Source organism: Aulonocara stuartgranti, assembly GCF_965226115.1.
Source record: "Aulonocara stuartgranti genome assembly, chromosome: 3".
NCBI lineage: Eukaryota > Metazoa > Chordata > Actinopteri > Cichliformes > Cichlidae > Aulonocara > Aulonocara stuartgranti.
Genome location: NC_138941.1, coordinates 71,170,373 through 71,194,536, shown reverse-complemented (window position 1 = coordinate 71,194,536; position 24,164 = coordinate 71,170,373). Strand labels below are relative to the sequence as shown.

The 24,164-nt window shown below is 41.4% G+C and overlaps 2 protein-coding genes across 2 annotated transcripts; both read right to left on the bottom strand.

The window, feature by feature from the left end:
- Window positions 1-4,298: 4,298 nt before the first annotated feature.
- LOC309703620 (P2Y purinoceptor 14-like) lies at window positions 4,299-5,579 on the bottom strand (the record flags this gene model as incomplete). Its single annotated transcript, XM_082528548.1, has 3 exons — window positions 4,299-4,932; window positions 5,129-5,388; window positions 5,475-5,579. The coding sequence occupies 3 exons, from the start codon at window positions 5,577-5,579 to the stop codon at window positions 4,299-4,301; spliced, it is 999 nt and encodes a 332-aa protein (XP_082384674.1).
- Window positions 5,580-10,049: 4,470 nt separating this feature from the next.
- On the bottom strand, window positions 10,050-21,955 carry LOC309703923 (high affinity immunoglobulin gamma Fc receptor I-like). The gene is made up of 9 exons (XM_082528833.1): window positions 21,903-21,955; window positions 21,421-21,456; window positions 17,748-17,862; window positions 16,189-16,337; window positions 12,854-13,093; window positions 12,141-12,407; window positions 11,157-11,405; window positions 10,912-11,046; window positions 10,050-10,285 (listed from the first exon to the last, which is right to left on the bottom strand). The coding sequence occupies exons 1-9, from the start codon at window positions 21,925-21,927 to the stop codon at window positions 10,182-10,184; spliced, it is 1,320 nt and encodes a 439-aa protein (XP_082384959.1). The 5' UTR covers window positions 21,928-21,955; the 3' UTR covers window positions 10,050-10,181.
- Window positions 21,956-24,164: the final 2,209 nt, after the last annotated feature.

Sequence of the window (24,164 nt, the reverse complement as noted above, 5' to 3'; positions counted from 1 at the left end):
TTGGAGGACAGGACCAACTTCACACCGATCAGATCTGCACACTGTTAGACCTCTGCCTCACCACTACATATTTCAAGTACAACGAAGGCTTTTACAGACAAAAACATGGCTGTGCCATGGGCTCCCCCGTGTCACCTATTGTAGCCAACCTTTACATGGAGGAAGTGGAAAGAAAGGCTCTTGGCTCTTTCAAAGGAAGAGTACCCAGCCACTGGTACAGATATGTGGACGACACCTGGGTCAAAATCAAGACACAAGAAGTGGAATGCTTCACTGCGCACATTAACGCTGCGGATTGACCTTAGAACTGAAGAAGCTTCTCGGATGAGAGGTGAAATGTCTTCAAGTAACTTAAAGAAGTCCAGGCGCTTTTCTTTGCAAGCTCCTTTGCCAAACTTGGAGTAATCAGGACCCTACACCACCGGGCAGAACATGTTCCCTTTAAGCCTGAAGGGAAAAAGAAGGAACACACACATGTAAAGGAAGCACTCAAAACATGTGGTTATCCTAATTGGGCGTTTATAAAGTCAGCAAAGAGGCACAGAAAAGAAGATCAGACACCAGCGAGGAAGGATAAGAAAGAAAGACGCAAGAACATTGTCATCCCCTATGTAGCCGGTGTATCAGAGAAACTCAGGGGAGTTTTCTCCAAGCATGACATCCCGGTGCATTTCAGACCCAGCAACACACTCAGACAGAAACTGGTTCACCCAAAAGACAAAACGCCAAAACACAAACTTAACAATGTGGTGTATGCTGTACAGTGCAGCGAGGAATACCCAGACCTCTACATCGGAGAGACCAAACAGCCACTTCACAAGCTCATGGCACAACACAGAAGAGCCACCGCCACAGGACAAGACTCAGCAGTCCATCTGCATCTTAAGGATAAAGGACACTCTTTCGAGGATGCCAATGTTCACATTTTGGACAGAGAGGACAGATGGTTTGAAAGAGGAGTGAAAGAAGCCATCTATGTCCACTGTGAGCGACCATCTTTGAACAGAGGCGGGGGTTTACGACACCAAGTGTCTGCCATCTATAATCCAGGTTTGAGTTTCCTTCCCAGACGCCTTAACGCCCACTCACATCCTGGGCCATCTGACCTCAGGAAATCACATGATAGGGTGGGGCCAGGTTTCACAATGAGCTCACCCGAAACCTTTGCTGATTGTGACCCACACCTGCTTTCATACCTTGGCTCATGTGATTAGGTAGAGGATCATGAGGGGGTCCTTTTATCCCTCTATGGGGGGATACTCCCACTAGGTTTATATCTGGGACTCTCCGCCATTTGACCTTAGAACTGAAGAAGCTCCTCGGATGAGAGGTGAAACGTCTTCAAGCAACTTAAAGGAGTCCAGACGCTTTTCTTTGCAAGCTCCTTAGACTACGATGACCTGGATGACTGAGAACCTTCACAGACATCTTCCAATCAGTAGGAGACCTGCTCTGCTTCCTGAGCTACAGCCACATCTTACACATGTAACATTAACTCAGGTTTATGTGATGCACACCATTCACAACAGACACAGGATGTTCTATTTGCTTTCCGTCCCAGCAGCTCTCTTCTGCATTGTCAGCCCAGGAACTAAGTCAGGCTCGCTAACTCAGGAGTCCCATGAGTCCTATGACCTTACCAAGGCTGCTGGGTAATGTAATTCACGCTGACACATACTTTGCTACAGTGGATGTGTAGACTGGGGACTAAAATTAAGGCACATGTGGCCAGAAGGGGACAGAGGAGGAATGCCTCCCCTGTACCTCAGTGACAAACTTGTAATCCTCTGCAAGTGTGGTGGTGTGATGGAGCGGGAGGAGGGACAGGAGGGGTTTCCGCATGCTCTCCAGCAAACTCTGGGATACCAGAAAACAAAAGGTTATCTCTTATGTCTCCAAAAAGTTGATTCTGTTCATCTGGACGTAACGGTTTGTGGGAGAAATGTTTCGTCACACATCCAAGTGACTTCTTCAGTCTCAGCTGACTGCAGGTTTCCCGAATCTTATAAACAGTACATTTGCATAATGACTGAAACCAGCCTGTAGGAACAATGGGCTGGGAGGTCAGTTCCTTAATCATAATTATGCAAATTCTCATGACCATTGATCAACAACCACTGACCAAAACCCACTGATCAATGGCCATGAGTACCATTCACAGAGAGTTGGGGAATGGTTGCAATCAAGCATTGTAAGATGGTGAAAGATGTACCATCATGGTGAAAGATCACCATCTTGCTTTCACATAAGTGTTGCAAGTGAAGTGGTGGCAATAAACTTTTAATGTGAAAAACAAAATCCAGGAAGCATTTAGTTTATGTGACATGCAGGCCTTGTGCTATTCATAACACACTCTTAAAGAGTACAGTACAAACCCAACTGAGCAGCTCAGAAAGTTCTTCACTTAAACAACAGCCAATCAGAAAAGAGCATCAAACCACATGAAGGCTGTGAATTTTGCCTCCTTGATGACACTCGAGGTCTTAGACTTTCAAACTGCTTCCTGTGCTCACACTGAACGTTAACACACACACAAACGTACAGGACAGACACACACTTTCCCACAACTATACACACTCTATTATTAGTTTTGTCTTGAGAAATCTGACTGTAGCCTCCGCTGTTAGCTCAGTGGAAACAGTAGGAGGAAGTAGCTGATGTGTTAGTCATGGGCAACATACAAACATACAAAAAATATAAAACATACAGAAGCCCAGTGGTCATATTGTTCAGGGTTATCTGTGCCTCCAGTGTATCCATGTCTGTGGAGCCTGAGGTCTATGCAGAATAAATCTGAGACCTGAATTTTTAAAAAGTTTGGTTTGTTGCAATGTTGGAACTGAATTTAAGACATTTATATTTATATCAGTGTCTCAGTTTCACATGTCACGTTGTTAATGTACACATAAATAAAAAAATCTTTACACACAATTTAAAAACCTTTAGATTATTTTTTACAATATCTAAAGAAAATGTGACCGATAATTAGTCATATACAGCTGCAAACATTATATTATTGTTGCAATAGCTACAAGTGCTGATGAATAGCTCATATTTTGATATAGCTCATATATCTTTCTTCTCTTCATGTAGACTGCTGCTGTGAAACCATGTAAACCAGAGAGTTTACAAGGTGATGCTTCAAAACATGCTGAAGCAACAAGATGAATATAAGAACTGGTCAACATGTCAGGATGATTCATGAAACTTGAATCTCGCAACTTAAATACTGTCACATTTCCATTAAACTCCTCATAGTTTAAGATTTACTGTGTGTGTGTGTGTGTGTGTGTGTGTGTGTGTGTGTGTGTGTGTGTGTGTGTGTGTGTGTTAAAGGTAACCACCCTGCAGTAAAACTTGAGAACCTGTAGTCGCATCAGAAACAGGACGCTATGACCACAGAGTTAATGTCAGTCTGTGTGACACAGATTAACGACATAATCCAGGTCACAAAGAACAACGCTCATTTTACTCTCATACAAACAGTAAAGAACAACAAGGTGATCATTTATCAATTTTGACTACATTTTGGAAAAGCAAATGAAAGATGAAAGGTTAAAAACTAAGCCACGCATGCAGGAGAGAGGTTCAGTTCTCACGGCGCATCCAGAGAGTGTCCGGAGTGGTTCACGTTTTGTCATGTGTGGTGGAAGATTTCTTTTCTCATGTATTAATCACATATTGAATCATATCACATTAGTTATAGTAATATCACTTTCTCACTTTACTATAGTAAGAGCACTCCTGTAGCTAGTTTGCATGCATGTGGAATGTAAACACAGTGAGGCCATTGTAATGGGAGAGGTTAAACAGATAGTGGGACTCCTGCTTATCAGGGATGTAAATCCTTAGGTGGCGGCCAAGCAGAAAACAAGGTCATAATTCTCTCTGTGAGGGAGGAGGTATAGCCCCCCCGTGAGAGGCCAACATATGAGTTGTGGAATGTTCTCTGTCTGTGTCTCTGTTTATAAGATGTAAGGGCTTTCTCCACATTGCAATGTGTTTATTAAACCCACTTCAAATCAAGCTCACTGGGTGTGTTGCAGGTTATTGTTAAATTCTCCACAACACATGTTACAGCCTCATTCAAGATTGATTCATTTTTTTCCTTCCACCTCTAAAATATTACAAACAAAATAGCTGTTGATGGTAGGATGGAAAAGGTTTCCTTTAAATTGTTTCAAATTTATTGAAAATATATTTTTTTTAAATAACATGATGTCATCGCCTCCAAATGAATTGCTGAGTTGAGCCTCATATTGACCTCTGAACTCAGCAGAAACTCTTTACTTTACAGCTCACTGGTTTGCCTTGTTGCTCTTGATGCTCTCTCCCCTTCTCTTTGTTGGATCGTTGACTCTCCTGGACATCTTTCTCACCTGAGCCCGAAAAGTCTTACAGATGAAAAAGTAAACAAGAGGGTCCAGACAGACATTAAAAACTGACACCATGGTGGCAGCCTCCTTCAGGTAGTATAACACCCCACCCACAGAGTTATTCCAGAAAAAACTATAGGGAACACGAACCAGGTGATAGGGCACAAAACAAACACAGAAGATGCTGACCAGCACCAACATGTTTCTGCAAGATTTCACCAGCTTCTCAGAGCTAGAGGAGGCCAGCTGCCTCTGCTGTGCCTGCAACACCTTGCGGGAGGTGCTGTAGTAGAAGAAGACCAGGGATATGAAGACCAAGAGGAAGATGATGGTGCAGCTGATTTGAAATGTTTTATGAAGGACGCTGAATGACGTACTGAAGAGGGGCCCACAGTAGCAGCGGTCAGAGGCCAGAGGATTGTGAGTGATGAAGAACATAATGTTGTAGGCGATTGTTTGAGCCAGAAGAAAAACCCAGGTGACCGTGGAGACGACGTGGGCAGTTCGTACTGTCTGCAGGATGTGAGTTCCTGAAGGATGGACGATCTTCAGATATCTGCAGAGAGAAGAGAAAATGTGGTAAAACAAACTTCACCAAAAAAAGTCACAGTGGTGCCAAATATGCAGAAGTCACTATACGGTGAAAATAAATATTCGTGTTGTTGCTAGGACTGAAGAGTTTGTAAATAACCCAATAATCTGGTTTTAACATTCTCGTGAACTGCAAATGATACTCAGTAAAGGTTCCTTACCTGTTAACAGCGATGTACCCCATGAACAGGATGCTGGCGTACATGTTGAGGTACAGGGAAGTAGCTCCAATGCTGCAGTGGAGTATGTAAACAATGCCAGAGCTGCTGGCATAGTGGATTATCCGCAATGGCAGAGAGAGGCAGAGCAGGAAGTCAGCAGCTGTCAGGTGCTTCAGGTAGACCATCAAGCTGTTTGAGGCCTGCTGCCGAACTTGGTGAAAGTAAAACTTTAGGATGAAGCCATTGAGGAGTAAACCCACCTGAAGAGACACCGAGAGGATGAAGAGGACAGGACTTTCAAACATTCAGGTTCTAACAGGGCGCAATCTGAAAATTTTAACCGTACCAGAAACAGCAGACTGTAGACCAGCATAAAGAAAGGGTTGACTGATGGGATAAAAAGATCATGCGTGTGGTTGAGAGGTGAAGTCATATTTGTTGAGTCAATCATGCTTCTGTGGCTGAAAAATAAATACAAATCACAGAGGTTCTTCAAGACCAACCTTCTTTCATCTGATCAAAGTTAATTTATGTGTTTGAGGATGATTATTGTATTTAATCCTCAGAAAGCTTTCACTTGATACAAAAATGACGGCACATGTAGATTAAAGCAGTCACTTATACTATCACATTACCATAACTTGATTGATTTTTTTTCTTGTGTTTTACACTTTTCTCCCCGACACTCTTGGTCGTGTTTTATTTGAAGTGCAACTGGACATTGACCCACAAATTTTCATGAGAGTAGTAGCATGCCTTCTACTCTTTTTGGGACTTTTCACCACCACTTCTGGAGAACCTCTAAGCCACCCCATTGTTTACAGTAGGGAGCAGCTACTGGGCAACAGGTGCTCCCGGAGGAGCAACCCAAGATTGCGAAGAAATTACGGCGTCGGAGGAGGGGATGCAGGGCTGGAGTGAAGTAACGGGAAAGAAGGAGACGGTACAAACCAAGCATTCAATCCATTCTCATGGGTAATGTAAGATCTTTACCCAACAAGATGGAAGAGCTAATTGCGCTAACCAGACTGTAGTGGGAGTACCAGCAGAGCAGCCTCCTACTGATCCCTGAGACATGGCTCACGGACCACACACCGGACTATGTCATAACTCTGGATGGCTTTCAACTGGTTAGAGGAATGCAATGGAGAGTGGTAAGAGGAGAGGTGGGGGACTGCCAATGTACATCAGTGAGCGATGGTGTAACCTGGGCACATCACTGTGAAGGAACAGCGCTGTACCAAAGACATTGAACTGTCAGCAGTTAGCGTCCAGTATTTAGTCAGCCACCGATTGTGCAAGTCCCCCCACCTAAAATGATGACAGAGGTCAGTAATTTGCACCAGAGGTACACTTCAACTGTGAGAGACAGAATGTGAAAAAAAAAAATCCATGAATCCACATGGTAGGATTTGTAAAGAATTTATTCGTAAATCAGGGTGGAAAATAAGTATTTGGTCAATAACAAAAATACAACTCAATACTTTGTAACATAACCTTTGTTGGCAATAACAGAGGTCAAACGTTTACTATAGGTCTTTACCAGGTTTGCACACACAGTAGCTGGTATTTTGGCCCATTCCTCCATGCAGATCTTCTCGAGAGCAGTGATGTTTTGGGGCTGTCGCCGAGCAACACGGACTTTCAACTCCCGCCACAGATTTTCTATGGGGTTGAGGTCTGGAGACTGGCTAGGCCACTCCAGGACTTTCAAATGCTTCTTACGGAGCCACTCCTTTGTTGCCCGGGCGGTGTGTTTTGGATCATTGTCATGTTGGAAGACCCAGCCTCGTTTCATCTTCAAAGTTCTCACTGATGGAAGGAGGTTTTGGCTCAAAATCTCACGATACATGGCCCCATTCATTCTGTCCTTAACACGGATCAGTCGTCCTGTCCCCTTGGCAGAAAAACAGCCCCATAGCATGATGTTTCCACCCCCATGCTTCACAGTAGGTATGGTGTTCTTGGGATGCAACTCAGTATTCTTCTTCCTCCAAACACGACAAGTTGAGTTTATACCAAAAAGTTCTAATTTGGTTTCATCTGACCACATGACATTCTCCCAATCCTCTGCTGTATCATCCATGTGCTCTCTGGCAAACTTCAGACGGGCCTGGACATGCACTGGCTTCAGCAGCGGAACACGTCTGGCACTGCAGGATTTGATTCCCTGCTGTTGTAGTGTGTTACTGATGGTGACCTTTGTTACTTTGGTCCCAGCTCTCTGCAGGTCATTCACCAGGTCCCCCCGTGTGGTTCTGGGATCTTTGCTCACCGTTCTCATGATCATTTTGACCCCACGGGTCTGGAGTCTGACTGTTTGAGGCTGTGGACAGGTGTCTTTTATACAGATGATGAGTTCAAACAGGTGCCATTCATACAGGTAACGAGTGGGGGACAGAAAAGCTTCTTACAGAAGACGTTACAGGTCTGTGAGAGCCAGAGATTTTCCATGTTTGAGGTGACCAAATACTTATTTTCCACCCTAATTTACGAATAAATTCTTTACAAATCCTACCATGTGAATTCATGGATTTTTTTTCACATTCTGTCTCTCACAGTTGAAGTGTACCTCTGGTGCAAATTACTGACCTCTGTCATCATTTTAAGTGGGGGAACTTGCACAATCGGTGGCTGACTAAATACTTTTTTGCCCCACTGTATGAACACTCTGGAAGGCACACAGAGTCTTTACAGACTGCTAAGGATCAAACCTCTATCAATATGCAATTGATTATAAAACTCTAAGCATATATGAGTAAATATTTCTAAGCATAAATGACAATCAACCATATAAATCTAACAATTGTGGCTCCAGCAAACATCAGCTGATACTAGAAATTAATATTAAATAAATTCTAACAACAGCTGATCAAGCTTAAACGTGCTGCTGTTTAGCGCTACATCTGCTGGTTTCTTCTTTCTGACGCAAAGTGGGCGATAAACAAACAAGAGAGCCGATCAGCTGATCATTGATCAGTTTCATGATTGAAGTAGAAACAGGAGAGGGAGGGTGAGAGGATGAGAGAAGAAGAGGCAGCTGTGCAGCAAATACACAGAATAACTCCAGCTGTGTGTCTTTTTCATTGTAGCTGAAGTCCGGGACAAACTGCATTTCTTTTCACCTCAAGACGAAACACGTAATATTTTCTATGAATACGAGACGATTCTGGGATCAATAAAGTCTTATCTTATCTTATCTTATCTTATCTTATCTTATCTTATCTTATCTTATATATACTGAATCTTGAACACTGGCAGAAGGAGGCTGTGGTCCTGAGGTAGCTGTGTGAAGTGCTTCTCTTTCCTGTGGCAGGAGCTACTAAAAGTCATCTTTTAAGTTAAGTATGAAATCAGTAGAAATACAGATGATTTGAGGATGAGGAACCGGCAGGACTCACCTGTGTTTTTCCAGTTTTCGGTGAGCAGGAAAAGCTGCTTGTGTCTATACGTCCTCTCAGTTTAACAGTATCGCCGTTGATGAGGAAAAACACAGTAACCAAACTGCTAACCAGCGCTTTGACTTATTTCCTGTTTGTCTTCACTGCTATAAACAGAGACAGTAACGTGTCTTGAAGATGTGTGTTTATTACATACTTCACGTGTGTGCATTTCTTTACTTAGATGATCTCGTATTTAGTCACATCATTGATATTTGGCAATATTTACAGGCTGAAATCTGCCAGAAGCACCAACAAGACAGATGATTTCTGACCTGTCTGTGCTGGACTTCAGTCCTTTTGGCTTGTTTTTGTTTTAAAATATTGCTGTTTTTAATTGCACTTTGACATTAACTTTAATTTTAAGTGAACTTGTTACTCTATTTATCAAAACCACCAACACCAGCTGCATCATCATCCTTCAGTTGTTTTTTCATTTTCCTGGAGTTCTTCTACTAGAGCACCTCCTACAGGGTGTTGCTGGCAAAGCTGGCCTCTTCTGCCTTTCATATTCAGTTGAGACCAGTGAGACCACTGCCTTACAACCCAGGCCTTCATAAACAACACAGGTTTTTACTGAGATTGGAGATCAATATGAGGCTCAAGTCAACACAAACATACGCCCAAACAGATAGCATGAGTTTATGTTCTTACTGTAGCCAATCAGGTTACAGTGCCACACAGCAAAATCTCCAGTGTTAAATTAACACTAGAGAGTCTCTATATGGGTCCACACCTCTGAGTGTTAAATACAACACTGTTGAGTGTTAAATTAACACTTTTGACAGTGTTATATGTTTAAAAGTAATCTAGTCAGTTTTGAAGATTAACAATGGCTAACACTGAGCAGTGCTGATTTTCTAACACTGGAAAATAACTCAAAATGTTAGAAATATTCCAATTCAAGTTGATTTTAAATTGATCTTGTAAATAAACATTAATAGTTCTGTGTTTGCTCTGTGACAAACTGAGGACCTGTCACAGGGTGTACCCCGCTTCGCAACCTCTGACAGCTTAAATAGGCAGCAATGTTTGGCTGTTTTAGATTTAAAATTCTAACACTGAATCATTTAAACAGCACTTAACATTTGTCAGCATCAGAAAAAAAGTGCAGAAATATTTGGTTTTCTTTAGCTGTCACTTTAAGGTTTCTTTCAGGTGTTAAGTTGAATAAAACTGGTTTAGTAAATTTTCTGGGCTTTAATCACTTGGCTTTAGTTCCCTGCTGTAGCTCCACAGTCTCAGGGATGGACAGCCTGAGCACTGACAGAAAGCAGACAGCAGGTGGCAGCACATCACCAAGAGTAGTTCTGCTCACTGTGAATCTTCATCCCCAGTCTAACACAACAGAGGCCTAAGGTGACATTTAAATGTTCCAATCAGGGCACATTCAAACAAATAAAAATAGAAGTTTATCTCTAACACTGATAATTCCCGCTGTCAGGACAATGCTTTTAAAGAATACCAGTCAGCTGTAAAAATAGCTTTTAATCTTTATTTATATAAAAAAAAACATTGAAAACAAAATGTAAACCAGAAAAACATTTACATGAAACAAGTATTTTGTTCTGAAAAGTGCAAAATGTTTAGGAAACAAGATGACAAAGATTTTATTAGAAACTATGCTCAGTGGTGACATCAGCCATAGCATCATCATACGGATGGTCTTCATCTTCCTCAGTGGGTGGAGACATTGTTCTTTGATGTGAGCTTCTTCCTGTTAAGTGTATAGTGGGCATTAATTGTGTGAAACAATGCAAATGACCAAAAACTGACAGCCCACATCTCACTGATTGTTTAACAAAGAGAACATATCAAAAGTAATTCTTTTAGATTCAATTCTCATTTTGAACCTAATGGCCCTTGATATATGCACACTTCTTGTTTTCCTTGCAGTGTTATCTGCCTCTCTGCAGCTTCTCTATTCCTGCCATCCCCCCAAAACCTCATCCCTATGGAGACTGTCTACTTCTACACCACCAGAAATCAGGCAGAAGAATCCAACCTTGGTCACAAACCACAGTTTGCTAGCCAGTGGATCCAGAATGCACTACTTCCAGAGACAGAGGATGACTATAAATCATAGCGTTTATTTGTAATAGCAAATAAAACAAACTAGACAGAGACTACACGCATAATGAGGGAGGACGCGACAAAGAACAGCAGCAGACACAGACTATAAATACACTGGAGGTGATTAGGAACGAGTGGAAACACCTGGGAGCACAGCTGGGCAGCAGACGGACAAAGGACAAAACATAGATGATAATGGAAACAGGAACGGATAAACACAGGATTTAACTAAATGGATGGATGGGTGATATTTGAACATAATAATGTTACCTGTAGACCCACGATATATAGAGACCATGAGGAATGTAGAGATTATATATGGAAAGTACACCAAGATGTGGCGCAGCATTCCCAGAGAAGACAGGTTTTTGTCTGAATCTGAATGTGAGGCGGGAGCATCAGGATCTAGAAACAAACAAGCACAGCTGGTTCAGTAAATAAAGAAAATAAATTTAAAAAAGATGACAGTCACTTGATTCTTTGGACTTTCAAAGCTTTCAGTCATCCTGTTTTACCTATAATGAACAGCCAGCTGGATGGAGACTCTCCCACACTCATGTTACACTTGTAGATGCCTTCATGAGACTTGGTGACATTATAGATGATCATGTGACCTCTAGGCTCAGTACCAACAATAGAGTTATCTTTGTAGAAAGTTGCTGGGAGGGTGGACTGAGTGTTCTTTGTTTCACAGAGCAGAGTAACATTATCTCCCTTCATCATGGGGAGGACGGGACTCTGCAGGATTACCGGAGTATCTCGACCTGCTCGGAGATAAAGTCCATCATTCTTCAGTAAGGAAGATAACTCACAAGTAAACAACATTCAAGAGAGTTGCAAACTTTCCCAGGAGTGTAAATCCCAACAGAAGTAGGGTCTAAGGTCCGACCGTGCAAGTGTCAGCCGTCATCCACCTGCTTCCCTTTCCCTCGTTCCTCTGTGATTTTCCAGGAGATTTGTGTAAATGAGAGGACAAGCAAGCATGTTGCACGTAGACACGCAGGGAGCGGAAACTAGGACCACGGACACTGGGAGAAGACACAGCATGGGAATCGGGGACGCACACTCATCAGGATCACGCATGGGATTTATCGGGTCATGACTATTTGCTGCACTGTAAATAAAAGTGCTGTATTCATCATACAGAGTCCTGCGTTTGGGTCCTATAATCCTGACAGTCAGTTGTTTTTCTTCCTCAGTAGAAAACAGCTAATAAAAGCTGCGAGTACTGCTTTGGGTTACACTTCCTGCCTGCCACGCAATGGTTACAAGACATTCACAATGATTTCCCTTCAGCTGGTTCAGAAAAAGGTTAGTTTCTCAAGGTTTCATGCCCCCCTCCCACACACATGCACCCTTCAATTGTATCTGCATCTGTCTCTTGGTTCTTTTACAACAACTTGCAGTTGTTGGGACAATTATGTTTACTTTTAGTCGTCCCTCATTCTTAGAAAATTTGAAGAGTTTCTGTTTCTAAAGGGTTTTTTTACTGAACATACCATGAACAGTGATGTTGACTGAGTTGCTCCGCTGCTGTGTAGCAGACTCGCACCAATAAACCGCGCTGTCAGGCTGCTTGGTCGTAGGGAGGACGCAGCCATGGGAAACGACTTGCCCCCATGCTTGACAACTGGACAGGTCTTCAGCAAATGTTGTGAACCTCTTTACTGTCCATCCTTGAACACCACAGTTCAGGCTCAGGCTCTTATACTCAAACAGCTGAGCTGTGTTGGGAGACGGTGTGAGAGTTGGGGGGTCAGCATCATCTGGGGACAGAAGCAGACTTTACATCAGTGTGTTTAAAAATTTGTTCAGCTGCATTCAAGATGGTAAAAAACTGCACAACCTTAAGATGACCCTTTGATTGCTTTTCACTTTTTTTCTTGGACAAAAACTAAACTAATCTGAAATGAAAAGCACACAAATAATACTCCAGCAGCCAAAGGGATCACAGGTTTTTTGAGTGAGTGACCTCACCCAGCATATTTTTCCCTAGTGACCGATGGTTATCAGATGTTCTCCAGTCCTGAGTAACTTCAGCTTCAGCTGCTCTTATTCAGTCACTTGATTTTAAAATGTAAGGAGGTTTCTGGTAGCTCGAGACTATAATAAGAGTTTGTACAAACCACCAATTGTGTTGTTTTGTTTTTCCATCTGTTAGACACCTCTAAAATGTTTAGATCTACGGTTGACTTGATTCTTCGTTCTTTACCTTGTATCAGCAGCCAGCTGGATGGTGAATCACGACCACCAATGCTGCATTTGTAGGAACCTTGATGAGCCTTTGATGCTTGGTAGATGGTCATGTGACGTGCATTTTCCTTTTTGATGAAGATACCATCTTTAAAGAAATCAGCTGATTTGTTGGAGGGATTCTTTGTTCTACAGAGCAGAGTGATGTTATCTCCCTCCACCACAGGGGCAGCAGGAATCTGCAGGATGACTGGGTTCTCTAAACCAACAGAAAGGCAAAAAATGTTGTTGCTTGACTTCAGGTGATGAGACAGCCTAGAGGGAAGCAGTGACTGACCTAGAACAATGGTGGTAAGAAAATCAACTGTCTCTGAACGTCTCCAAGAAAATAGGTTACTATTTTCTTGGAGACGTTCAGAGACAGTTGATGATGATGATGATGATGATGATTATTATTATTATTATTGACCGGCTTTCAAAAAATGAATTAAAAATTTGGGTCTTAATTCATTAATTAGCTGGAGTGAAAGATTGCTGCCACTCCCCCTCCTGGGCTTTTGCTTTGGGTATATAATACATTTATATATTCCTATGATGCCCCTGAGACAATCCAGCACATTACAGCAGGGTGCAAGATGCTAGCAGGCAGGGCATACATGGAACGCCATAACACAACACAGGACCCTCAAGCTCCCAGGCCTCTGGTAGAGGACCTGAGCTTGAAGGATAGATCGCCCGCAGGGGCAAGAGGGGAACACACAAATGTCAATGTTGATGGGATAATAATGCATAAATGCAAAAACATTTAAACAGCTTTATTTATTTTTTTTGACACAGAATTAACAGCCTGTGATCTTTGGCCCGCCCCCTTTTTCAGAAATCAGGAAGCAACGCAGCAGTTGTAGATTTGAGCAGAAATAGATAAAGGAAAAGGTCTTTTGAACAGCAAGTTCAATTTTGCCATGCAATGCCAGATGGTTTTCTTGACAACAACAAAGTAAATTGAATTTGAATTTACTGTCGATGTGAACTGAGTTATCACCATAGTACATCCAGTCTCAAATACCACTTGCTAACCAAGCACATAGCTAACACAGAGAGACCTCCTCCCTCTCGCCAAAGGCAGACCACGCTGGATAGTTTTCAAAGGAGACGTCTGGACAATTCTACAACCAACAAATTTTCAACAGCCATAGCAAAATGGGTGGCTACAGCATGGAGGCCAATTATCATTGTGGAGGATGAGGGGCTACTTGAAATAATTTGCGACTGCACGTATGAATTGCCTTCGAGAGCCACCACTGTAACCAAGATACACAACTTGTATGAAGATGAGAAAACCAAAGTCGAGGAGGCTTTGGGGCAGACCAACACAGTTGCTCTCACTGGAGACTATTGGACTTCTCCAAGTAATCATACCGCGATCGTGACTCAAGAGTTGGGAGTTCGCCTTGTAATCGGAAGGTTGCCAGTTCAAGCCCCGGCTTGGACAGTCTCGGTCGTTGTGTCCTTGGGCAAGACACTTCACCCGTTGCCTACTGGTGGTGGTCAGAGGGCCCGGTGGCGCCAGTGTCCAGCAGCCTCGCCTCTGTCAGTGCGCCCCAGGGTGGCTGTGGCTGCTTGCCATCACCAGTGTGTGAATGTGTGGATGACTGGTTGTGTAAAGTGCTTTGGGGTCCTTAGGGACTAGAAAAGTGCTATACAAATACAGACCATTTACCATATACCCTGGAATAACAGCACATTATTTTTTCACCACAGAGGGAACTTCACTCGCATGCTTTGACTGTTATGAAGATGGAGGAGAGGCACTTCGCTGACACGTGCGGCGTGCACTTTAAGCATTTAGCTAGACAGTGGGGAATTGAACATACAAATGAATGTAACAAATTCTTAATGAAGTGTGTTTCTCTAAAACTGCAGGTATATATCTGAACTTTTGGGAGGGGAGAAGTTTGTTTCCTGGTTCAGTGGTGCTGCCAGCGATGTGTCACCTGTCGCGAGTGATGGAGGTCTCTGAGGATGACCCAGCTTACATGGTTAAGTTCAAGGAGACCTTCAAAGCAAAAATGGAGAAGCACAAGGAAGAAACTGGCGTCATGTGGCTCAGGGTTGCGACAGCACTGGATCCTAGGTTTCTTAGCAGACCTGACAGGGCTGAGGTGTGGCGCTTGATCAGTGCATTGCTGAGGGAGAGGGAGAGGCCTGCATAGCCTGAACAACCAGCAACATATGGTAAATGGTAAATGGCCTGTATTTATATAGCGCTTTACTAGTCCCTAAGGACCCCAAAGCGCTTTACATATCCAGTCATCCACCCATTCACGCACACATTCACACACTGGTGATGGCAGCTACATTGTAGCCACAGCCACCCTGGGGCGCACTGACAGAGGCGAGGCTGCCGGACACTGGCGCCACCGGGCCCTCTGACCACCACCAGTAGGCAACGGGTGAAGTGTCTTGCCCAAGGACACAACGACCAAGACTGTCCAAGCCGGGGCTCGAACTGGCAACCTTCCGATTACAAGGCGAACTCCCAACTCTTGAGCCATATGAGCCATCTAAGAAAAGATCAGCTCTCACGCTTGCATCACAGTATTCATCTGATGAAGAGGAGGACTGTATTGAGAAGTGTGTGGCTCAAGCACTGAGATGGTACCTTAAACGCAAGTACGTGGCAGCACTTGCCACATCCATACCATGTGAGAGGTTATTTTCACTTTCTGGCCATGTTGTTCAGAAGAAGCGCTGCCCTGTCGTCTGAAAATGTCAAATGCTTGAGCAACTGGTTCAGTGCAAAGAAACAAATGCACTGTATGTTATTAGTTCTTTTTTTCTTTCTCCTTTGTGGTGTTTCCATGTTCATGTTTTGTTAGGAAAACAGAAAAAGGAAGACGCTTGTGTTGCTCAGCCTCTCCTAAATACAAGTGGAGAGCAACAAGAGGTATAGCCAGACTGTTTTATATAGACTTATGTATAACACTCTCCACAGTTACATATGCTTTTTATTTATTGTATTATGGTTTTTAGCGTGTATAGTGTCTCCCTGTTTTGATCCCACTTAGATGGGAATATGTTTTTTGAGCTTTAACAATCTAATGGTAAATTAAACAGTCACATTTTATAAAACACTGCCGTGTATAGTAACAGTGTTACAGTTGTGTTGATTTATTTGTGCATGTTGCAAAGGTTCAATGAAGAGAGGAAATCTAAATCACGCATATAAGAGTCACATTGAATTTCACAACAAGCCTTGAGTATGTGTATTGTCCTAAAACAGGAAGCAGAAGGATGAAGTATTTATGTGGCTTTGCCTACAGTCATGCTGAGATGCAGTTTGATGACGCTTACCACTGACAGCGATGTTGATGGCATTACTGCTGTGACCGTGTGTGGACTGGCACCAGTAAACACCTGAATTAGAACGCTTGACTGTCTTCATTTCACAGGTAGAGGAAGACTCAGTACCCCAACCCGAGGTGCAGTCAGACAGTTTCAATCTGAGGACACATTATACATTTTAATCAGTTACACATGTGAAATTTATTTATTTCAGTTCCTAAAATGATTAATGAATTAAGTAACAATTTATTTCTGTAATGGACTGGATTTAACTCTCCATGTTACACTGAACAGTTTCTAAATTATTCGAACATTCTCAAACAAGGACGAGGACATGATATAATAGCATTTTCCAGATATCTCCTGGTATCCTTATCACTCACAAAGTGGTTCTGTTGCTCTTATTCCAACTTACTAAATATCAGTTTTTCAGTAGTTTGTCACGAGACCTTTTGAATTTGTTCTTCATTTTTCTTGCTGATTTGTTTCTTTTCTTCTGCTTTTTCTTTGCTTTCACTGAAAGTGATACGACTGCTGTGAAACAGCAACCCTACTCACTGAAAAATAAAGATACTGAAACAAAAGGGTAAATGAGCCATACGTGAAGGTTGACAGCATTGACTGACAGCCCAAGAATAACACAGTACCAACTTTCATGGTTACATTTGTAACAGTTGGTAACCAGTAACCAGTTTGACCTTTAAAACCCAAGTATTAAAAAGGCGGAGCTTTCCAGGGTGGCTGAAGGTACACCAGGTAGAGCCGGAGCTTTACTAATTAGGTTGGTGGTTCCATCCCAAATTTCAGAAAACAATTTAAGGCAAAGAAGGGTTAACATGAGTTAACATTAGTTAATCTAACTCCAAAAAAGCCATGAAAGAGAGGCTTTGGCTACCGGACAGAGTTAAATCTCTACTAATGCTTTTATCACTATACTTCTCCAAACAGGGTGAAGTGGTAAAAAAGATTAAGTCTTAAGTCAGATGCTGTGTTTTTGTTCTTGTTTTTTGTCATGAAGATGGCTCTCCTTTTACCAAACTAGTTCACTGTAGTAACTGATACTAAACGTGCAATATGATCTGTAGTAGGCCAAAAGTTCAAAATCAGCAGGAAGTGCCACAGTTTTAGTTTATCTGCAGTTATAAGTGCTACACAGACTCCCTGCTCAAGGACTAGGTTTCTAAAAATGTCAAAATCAAAAGTTTGGTTGTCCTCATAGCTTCAACTTGTTAAGCAGCAATAATTAGCTCAAGATGCAAATAGAAGCAACATCACCTAAGGATAATTCAACTTTGAATACAACTATAAGAATAGTGATAAAACTGTATTTTACTATATTTCTTATTATATGGATGGATTTATGGATTCTTAATATGTATGAACAGATAATCACAACCCAGACTAACATTATCTGAAATAAGGAAACACACCTAAAGGGCGATTAATAGCGTCTGGAAATTAAATGTATATTGGATTTGTTGTTAGTTGAGTGAAACATTAATAATGGTCTTCCTTTAACCTGTCAGATTTGTTCTGTGTGCATTTTGGTATTTCAGAGGTAAACTGACCCTTCTGTAGTGTATCTCCACACCGTCCATTCACCAGAGGTTATCTCGTCACAGCTGAGAGTAATTTTCTCGTACTCAAAAAACTGAGACCAGTTGGGAATGACCTTCAAAGAAGCTGAGAGAGACAGAAGAACAGTAACAGTAACAGTTTTAGTTTAGTTTAATTTTACAGTTTACAGTAACAGAAGAACAGTAGGGTTTTTCCTTTCAGTATCAGTCATTTTTTGAGTGTCTAGACACAAAGACACATTTCACTTCTTAATATTTTGCTTTGAAGGAGAAAGACTTTCTTTTAATTTTTTTAAAGAGGTCTTGATCAGCAGTTCTCCAGGCTTTCTGAAAGTCTATCAAAGACTTTACTTGGATATTGGCTCCTTTGGCACTCATTTCTCGAACCATTTTCAGATAAATGTTTGTTTTGGGGTTTTTTTGTTTGGTTTGGTTGTAAACACTAAGTAATGAATCCTTCCAACACCTAAGACATGACCCAGTATTGTGTCACCACATAATAGACAAATGGTAAATAGACTGGCGCTTTTCTACTCTGCCTGAGCACACAAAGTGCTTTATACAACTAATTCATTCACCCAATCACACCCATTCACACAAGCACTTCTTCCAAGATTAAGTGCTAAGTATCTAACATTCAAACACATTCACACTCCGATGGATGCATCGGAGAGCAACATGGGGTTAGTATCTTGCCCAAAGATATTTGCCATGCAGACTGGAGCAGCCTGGCATCAAACTACCGACCTTCTGGGTAGTGGCTGATCTGCTCTGCCACCTGAGCTACAGCCACCCCGACAACTTGACAAAGAATTTAAAAATGTATCTGTAGACACTTTGTTACCTGCTGCTAAAAGCTATAATTTGCTCCAATTCCTTTAGTTGAGTCAATAAAAATTGGAACAGCATGAAATAGTATTTTTTGCACCAAATACCTATTAGCTAAAAAACTAGTCATGTACCCTTAAAGAAGCTAAAATAAAAGCCATTCTTAAAGAAGGGAAAGAGGGAGAAAAGGCAAAGGTATTGACAAAAGAACTGCACTGAAAGTGACAACTTTTAGCCATAACAGATCATGTGAAATGATAAAACGTTGGTTTAAATCATCATCAATATGTATGGAGGTCAGGAGAGAGGTGCAATAGTGAGTACAGCCATCTGTGCTATGGGGCTTCAGTTGGTGGTGTTGACGTTCTTGTCAAAGAGCAGCATCAGATTTTTCATCTATCATGAAATACCATCTGAAAAGCATCTGATTGATAGCAGATTGATTTTTCTGCATGGAAATGAGCTCAAACACTGCCACTGCAGTAAAAGTACACCTTGATAGAAAAACACGCCATCAGGAACACCATGAATCATAGTCATCAACATCCAAATAAGATTTTTGATCCTTCGAGGAGCCTGGAGAACTGTTCCTGAAGACTATCTAATGCAGCTCAGAATAATAAAGGATTTATTTTAAGCATTTTAGAATTCGACAAATTCTTTCCTCTTATAGGGTATTTCTATTTTCCTAGCAAAGTATAAAGAAATGAAGGGTGGATCACAACTACATCACAGAGGTGATGCACAAAAAAAGTAGCTAGAAATGGCAGTAACAACAATAAACAAAAAAATGTTCTTAGCCTTATATTCTGTGTAAGAAAAGAGGCTAAGTGGGTAACTTTTGTCGTACCATCCTACGTATGAACAGTAGTTGAACAGTCGACCCCGTGCTGAGAAAGCTTCCTCCACTACAAACTCTGGTGTCATGTAAACTCATGCAAACTTTGGCCTAAAGAAAACGCGCCTTTCTCTGTTGAACCTGCACCAATGAGAGCCATGCCTCCTAAGTCGACTGACTTCCTGTTTCCTTCCCATGCAATGGCCTAAATAAAATAAGCAAGTGGTTCTTTTGGGCTTTCTGAACATTTGCTGAATAAAAATGCTCAAATTTTGATTTTTCAGCTGAGTGCTGTTTCTGAGGGGTTATTATTTGAGACCAGATGTTAGCCAAAGTGAGTAAATGCACTCACTGAATTAATCAAAAACCCAGAGAGTTACCAAGTTAGTGAAACAGGGGAACAACTGAGCTTTGCAATTGCTGTCGTTACCATAATGAGTCTGAGAGATCTGATGATGGTGTGCTTCACTTCACACACACACAGAAGAAATGTGATTAACAGAACTCATGTGTTATGTTGCCCCACAGCAGTAATAAACAGTAAAGTAAGGCAGCTATTTGTTCTTGTGCTCTGATCGGACATTTATCTGCTGTGTGACATGTTGTCTTACAGATCACTGGTGGACAACTTGACAAAGAACTTGAAAATGTATCTGTAGACACTTTGTTACCTGCTGCAAAAAGCTGTAATTTGCTCCAATTTCTTTAGTTGAATCTATAAAAATTTCTGGAGTTTGACAGGCATGCAATAGCATTTTTGCGCCAAAGATCTATCCAGTCTTTAAGTGATGCCGTGAGGAATCCTGCTTCCGGGCCCAGACTACCCTGCATTTAGTAAGGTTTTTGTGTTTTTAACATGTTTTAATGCTTTGTATCTTGTTCTATTTAATCTTAAAAAAAAAAAAAAAGTGATCACTGACTCTCGGCCTCCCTTGATTTTTATGACCACTATTAATTTTAAAGCTCAGTTTTTAAACCCTTACGATGTAACTCCAGCCCATGCAGCAGTATATTAGTGACTAACGAAAAAAACTGACTGACGAAAAAAGTTAGTGTTCATCCTCCAGCTTCACTATGCTAATCTCATGCTAACATAGCTGTGTAGCTATCATTATAAACCAGCTAGTCCAACTTCAGTAACCTTACAAACGTCACTGCTGTTTAGTTTCCTGTTTTCATTTATGTCGGAAGTGAGAGCAGAGCTGTACGTCTTAATTTGTTTAAGAAATCTTTCAGTCAGCACAGGCTATATTATATTTAGATGGAAACTAGCGCGCTAAGTCTCTGCTAACTTCTAACTCTGTTAAATGTAATAAATTCTGTTTTCATGGATGCCTGGATGTTAAACTTAATTGTTACACCTGGTGGAGCAGAACGCTGATCATTTTATTACAGATGAAAGAATTTAGACAGTTTTTCAACTCTCAGTAATGCTGCAGTGATCATTTGACTTTGGGACCTGCAGCGGAGTTTGGGCCCAGACACAACTAATGACGTCAGACTTAAAGACCAGATGAAAACCTGGCCATGTGTACTGAAATGAATGTGGTTACCAAGGAACAAATGTGCGGCTCAAGCTAAGGCTACAATAACAATGCTTAGTTTGATAAAAGATGCTTCATCAATACGGTTAGGGGACGTTTTTTTGTTTTGTTTGGTGATCGGTGAAACATTTTGGGACATTTTCCCATTTCCATTATTCCAAATTGATTTTGTTTTAAAGAAGAAATTACTCATGCAGCTGTTTCTCTGTTTCTTTGGCCTCGTGAGTAGACGAGCAGAGACCGTTGGAAGAAGCAGAAGAGAAAATTTGGGATTTTTAAAAAGAAAAAAGCTTCCAGTAACTTCTTAACATATTCACTCCATAATTACTTTACTATGAAGAGTTCACATCTATAAACCTAGTGTTTCCAAAGTATAGGTGAATAAAATGCTCACATTTTTTTACTAACATTACATTCACACTAGCATACACACACACACAGGGCTGAACCTTACCACGACTGTGGGCTGACGTCCGGCAGGTGCTCAACACTGAAATGAAAGTCAAACCACACAGTGTGTGAGTGCTTCTGAAAACTCCCAAACATTTGAGTCTATGTATTTGTGTTACTTATATTTGACACAAAGTTACGGGTGAAGCTCAGTCGTTATTTAACTTTCAGAATCAGAAAAGGGTTCATTGCCAAATGTTGAGCAGATTTACAACAGGAAATTGCTGCAGTGCTTTGTGTGAAACATACTATTAGACAAACACTTAAATAAACGTAAAAACAGAAATAAAAAAAAGTGCTAAGCAACATCAGATAAAACATAACCAAGTATCACAATTACGTAACTCAGTGTGCCATGTAAACAAAGAGATCAAAATACATGTAGCAAAAATCCAAAACCATCTCTGTGGTTCTTAAGCTACAGTATAGTATATATAGTATGCTGTTTGTGATGAAAAAGTTTTGGGTTTGTTGTTCAGTACTTACAGAGCAGAAGCAAAACTGTCTTCATAGCGTCTGCACGCTGCAGTTTCACTGACCGTTTTGTAGCAAAAGTGGCGACAACATCCTGTTAAAAAACCACATACTGTTGGGGGGGGGGGGGACTTTAGCAAACCAAAAAGAACATGAGACATTTTAACCTTTACCTTGCATACCTCTGGTATTCATTAACATTTTTTAATTCCAATCAAAGCATCTTTTGTCATAGATGAGCTTTTTCCTATTATACTATCTTAATGTGTTTGTGAACAGAGCGAACACAGGAAAATAAGACACAACACACATCCTCTCTCTGCATTTTTGAAAGGTCAGCGCTTGTTTTGACACAGAACAGTACAAACAGGCAAAAGCCAACTGCATGGACAAACTGTACACTTGTTCCGTGTCTGTGTCTGTGTGTGGTGACGATGGTGGTGGTGGTGGTGGGGGGGGGGGGGGGGGTCGTCACTTATTACTCATAGTTTCAAACCATGTGTAACAACAAGTAATCAAAAATCACAAGTTTCAAAAACTGCAGTTCCTCTGAAGTCCACTTGAGTCAGACCACAGTGCCCCTGCTGGGCAGCAGTTGATGGTGGAGGCCCCAGTGAACCAATTTCACTGTTAAAGTTGGCACAACGATCATCGGGCATCTAATAAGGATGCCTCCTGGGCATGCTGTTCTGACCATGTGATTCCGTGAAGTGGGAGATTACATCGCTTAGCTGGCTCTCTTGAACCCACCCCAGAATGCAGCAGCAGATGGTTATCAGGTTGTCTTTTTGCCTTCAAGTCACATCAGGTTCTAGTATTTTCTCATGATTCTGTTTGGGGCATGTTCATATTTCAAGCCTTGTTTTGTCCTGTAGCGTCCATCATGCTCCTGCTCATAATCATGTTCATGTCAGTTATCATAGTTTAGTTTTTCCAGTTTAGTTTTACCCCTGTTTGCCTTTTTGCTTTATTTTTGTATTCATGTTCCGCCACAATAAAAGGCTCGCTTTTTGTTTGTGATTTAGTTCCTCCTTCTCTCAACACACAGTCAGCTCGCACCTGCTCTGTCACATGATCCAGGATAGGTGGACATGTGGAGACATTTTTCATTTTGTACAATTAAATGAACCAAGCTGTTTGTTAACAGAGTCTTGCTATACAATATATGATTGGATACACAGAACTGTCACTGAACACTTTGAAGCTTCCCCTCTGGACTAGTTTTCTCACTTCGATAGTAAGATCCACCCTAACCAACCTCACGTGGGTTCAAAATACCAAGATGGTGATGTAAATATAGCTCGAGGCTTCATGCATGGACTTAACAGGGACTTGCATGTTTCTGCTCTCCCTCAGTGATGATGTCATGGTAGCTATGTCCATTACACATGCTTTCACTTGGTCTGCAGCAAATAACAATTAGCTCTTGAGGTTAAATGAATGCAGAAAACACAAACAACTTACATTAAACATTTAAATAAATCCAAAATTTCTTTGTGCCTACAAGTCTTGAATGACTTTCTTTCTTGTGGCCATCTGGACAAATTGCTACTCATGCCATTACTGTCCAGTAACACTTTTCTCTTTAGATGTCTTCCACCCACACTCACACATCTAGCTTCCTGAAAATAGCCACAGTTTGGCACCATGGTGCCAAACTGTGGCAAGTATTTTATCACAGTATGTCAAGAATTAACACCTGTAGAATTGGAAAGCCCATTGTTTGTGCTTTGTTGATTATTTCATCAACCTGAGCATTACCACCTGTGATTTATGCATGGCCTGAAACAGCGATATCACCTTAACCTTTTTGCAGCACATTTCAGTCATAAAGTATTAACTATGGTTGCAAAGCGAATGCTACAAAAGCTGATATTGGTGCCTTTATGCAAAAATTTATAAAAGACCACAGTTCCACTTCGGGGGTTTTCTTTCCACTGGTGTCTGTCTGACTGACTGTGGTTATGACTGAAGATGTTTTGTTTGAGGTGACGAGCAGAAACAGGAAACACACGCGTCTCATTGTGTTTGTCATGCAACTCAGTTTAACTCAGGATGGTTGTGAATCTGAGTGAGATATTTGAAAGTGATATTTATTAGAATAGAATAGGATAGAATAAACCTTTATTATCACAAATTAGACATTTTGATGTTAGATAGTTCTTATAGCAAGAGGAATATAGACACAAAGTAGTCCTATATACTTAAGCAACTGAAATTTGTTTGTACAGAACTAAACTGTGTTCTTTAATCTAACAGCTGCTGATGAGAATG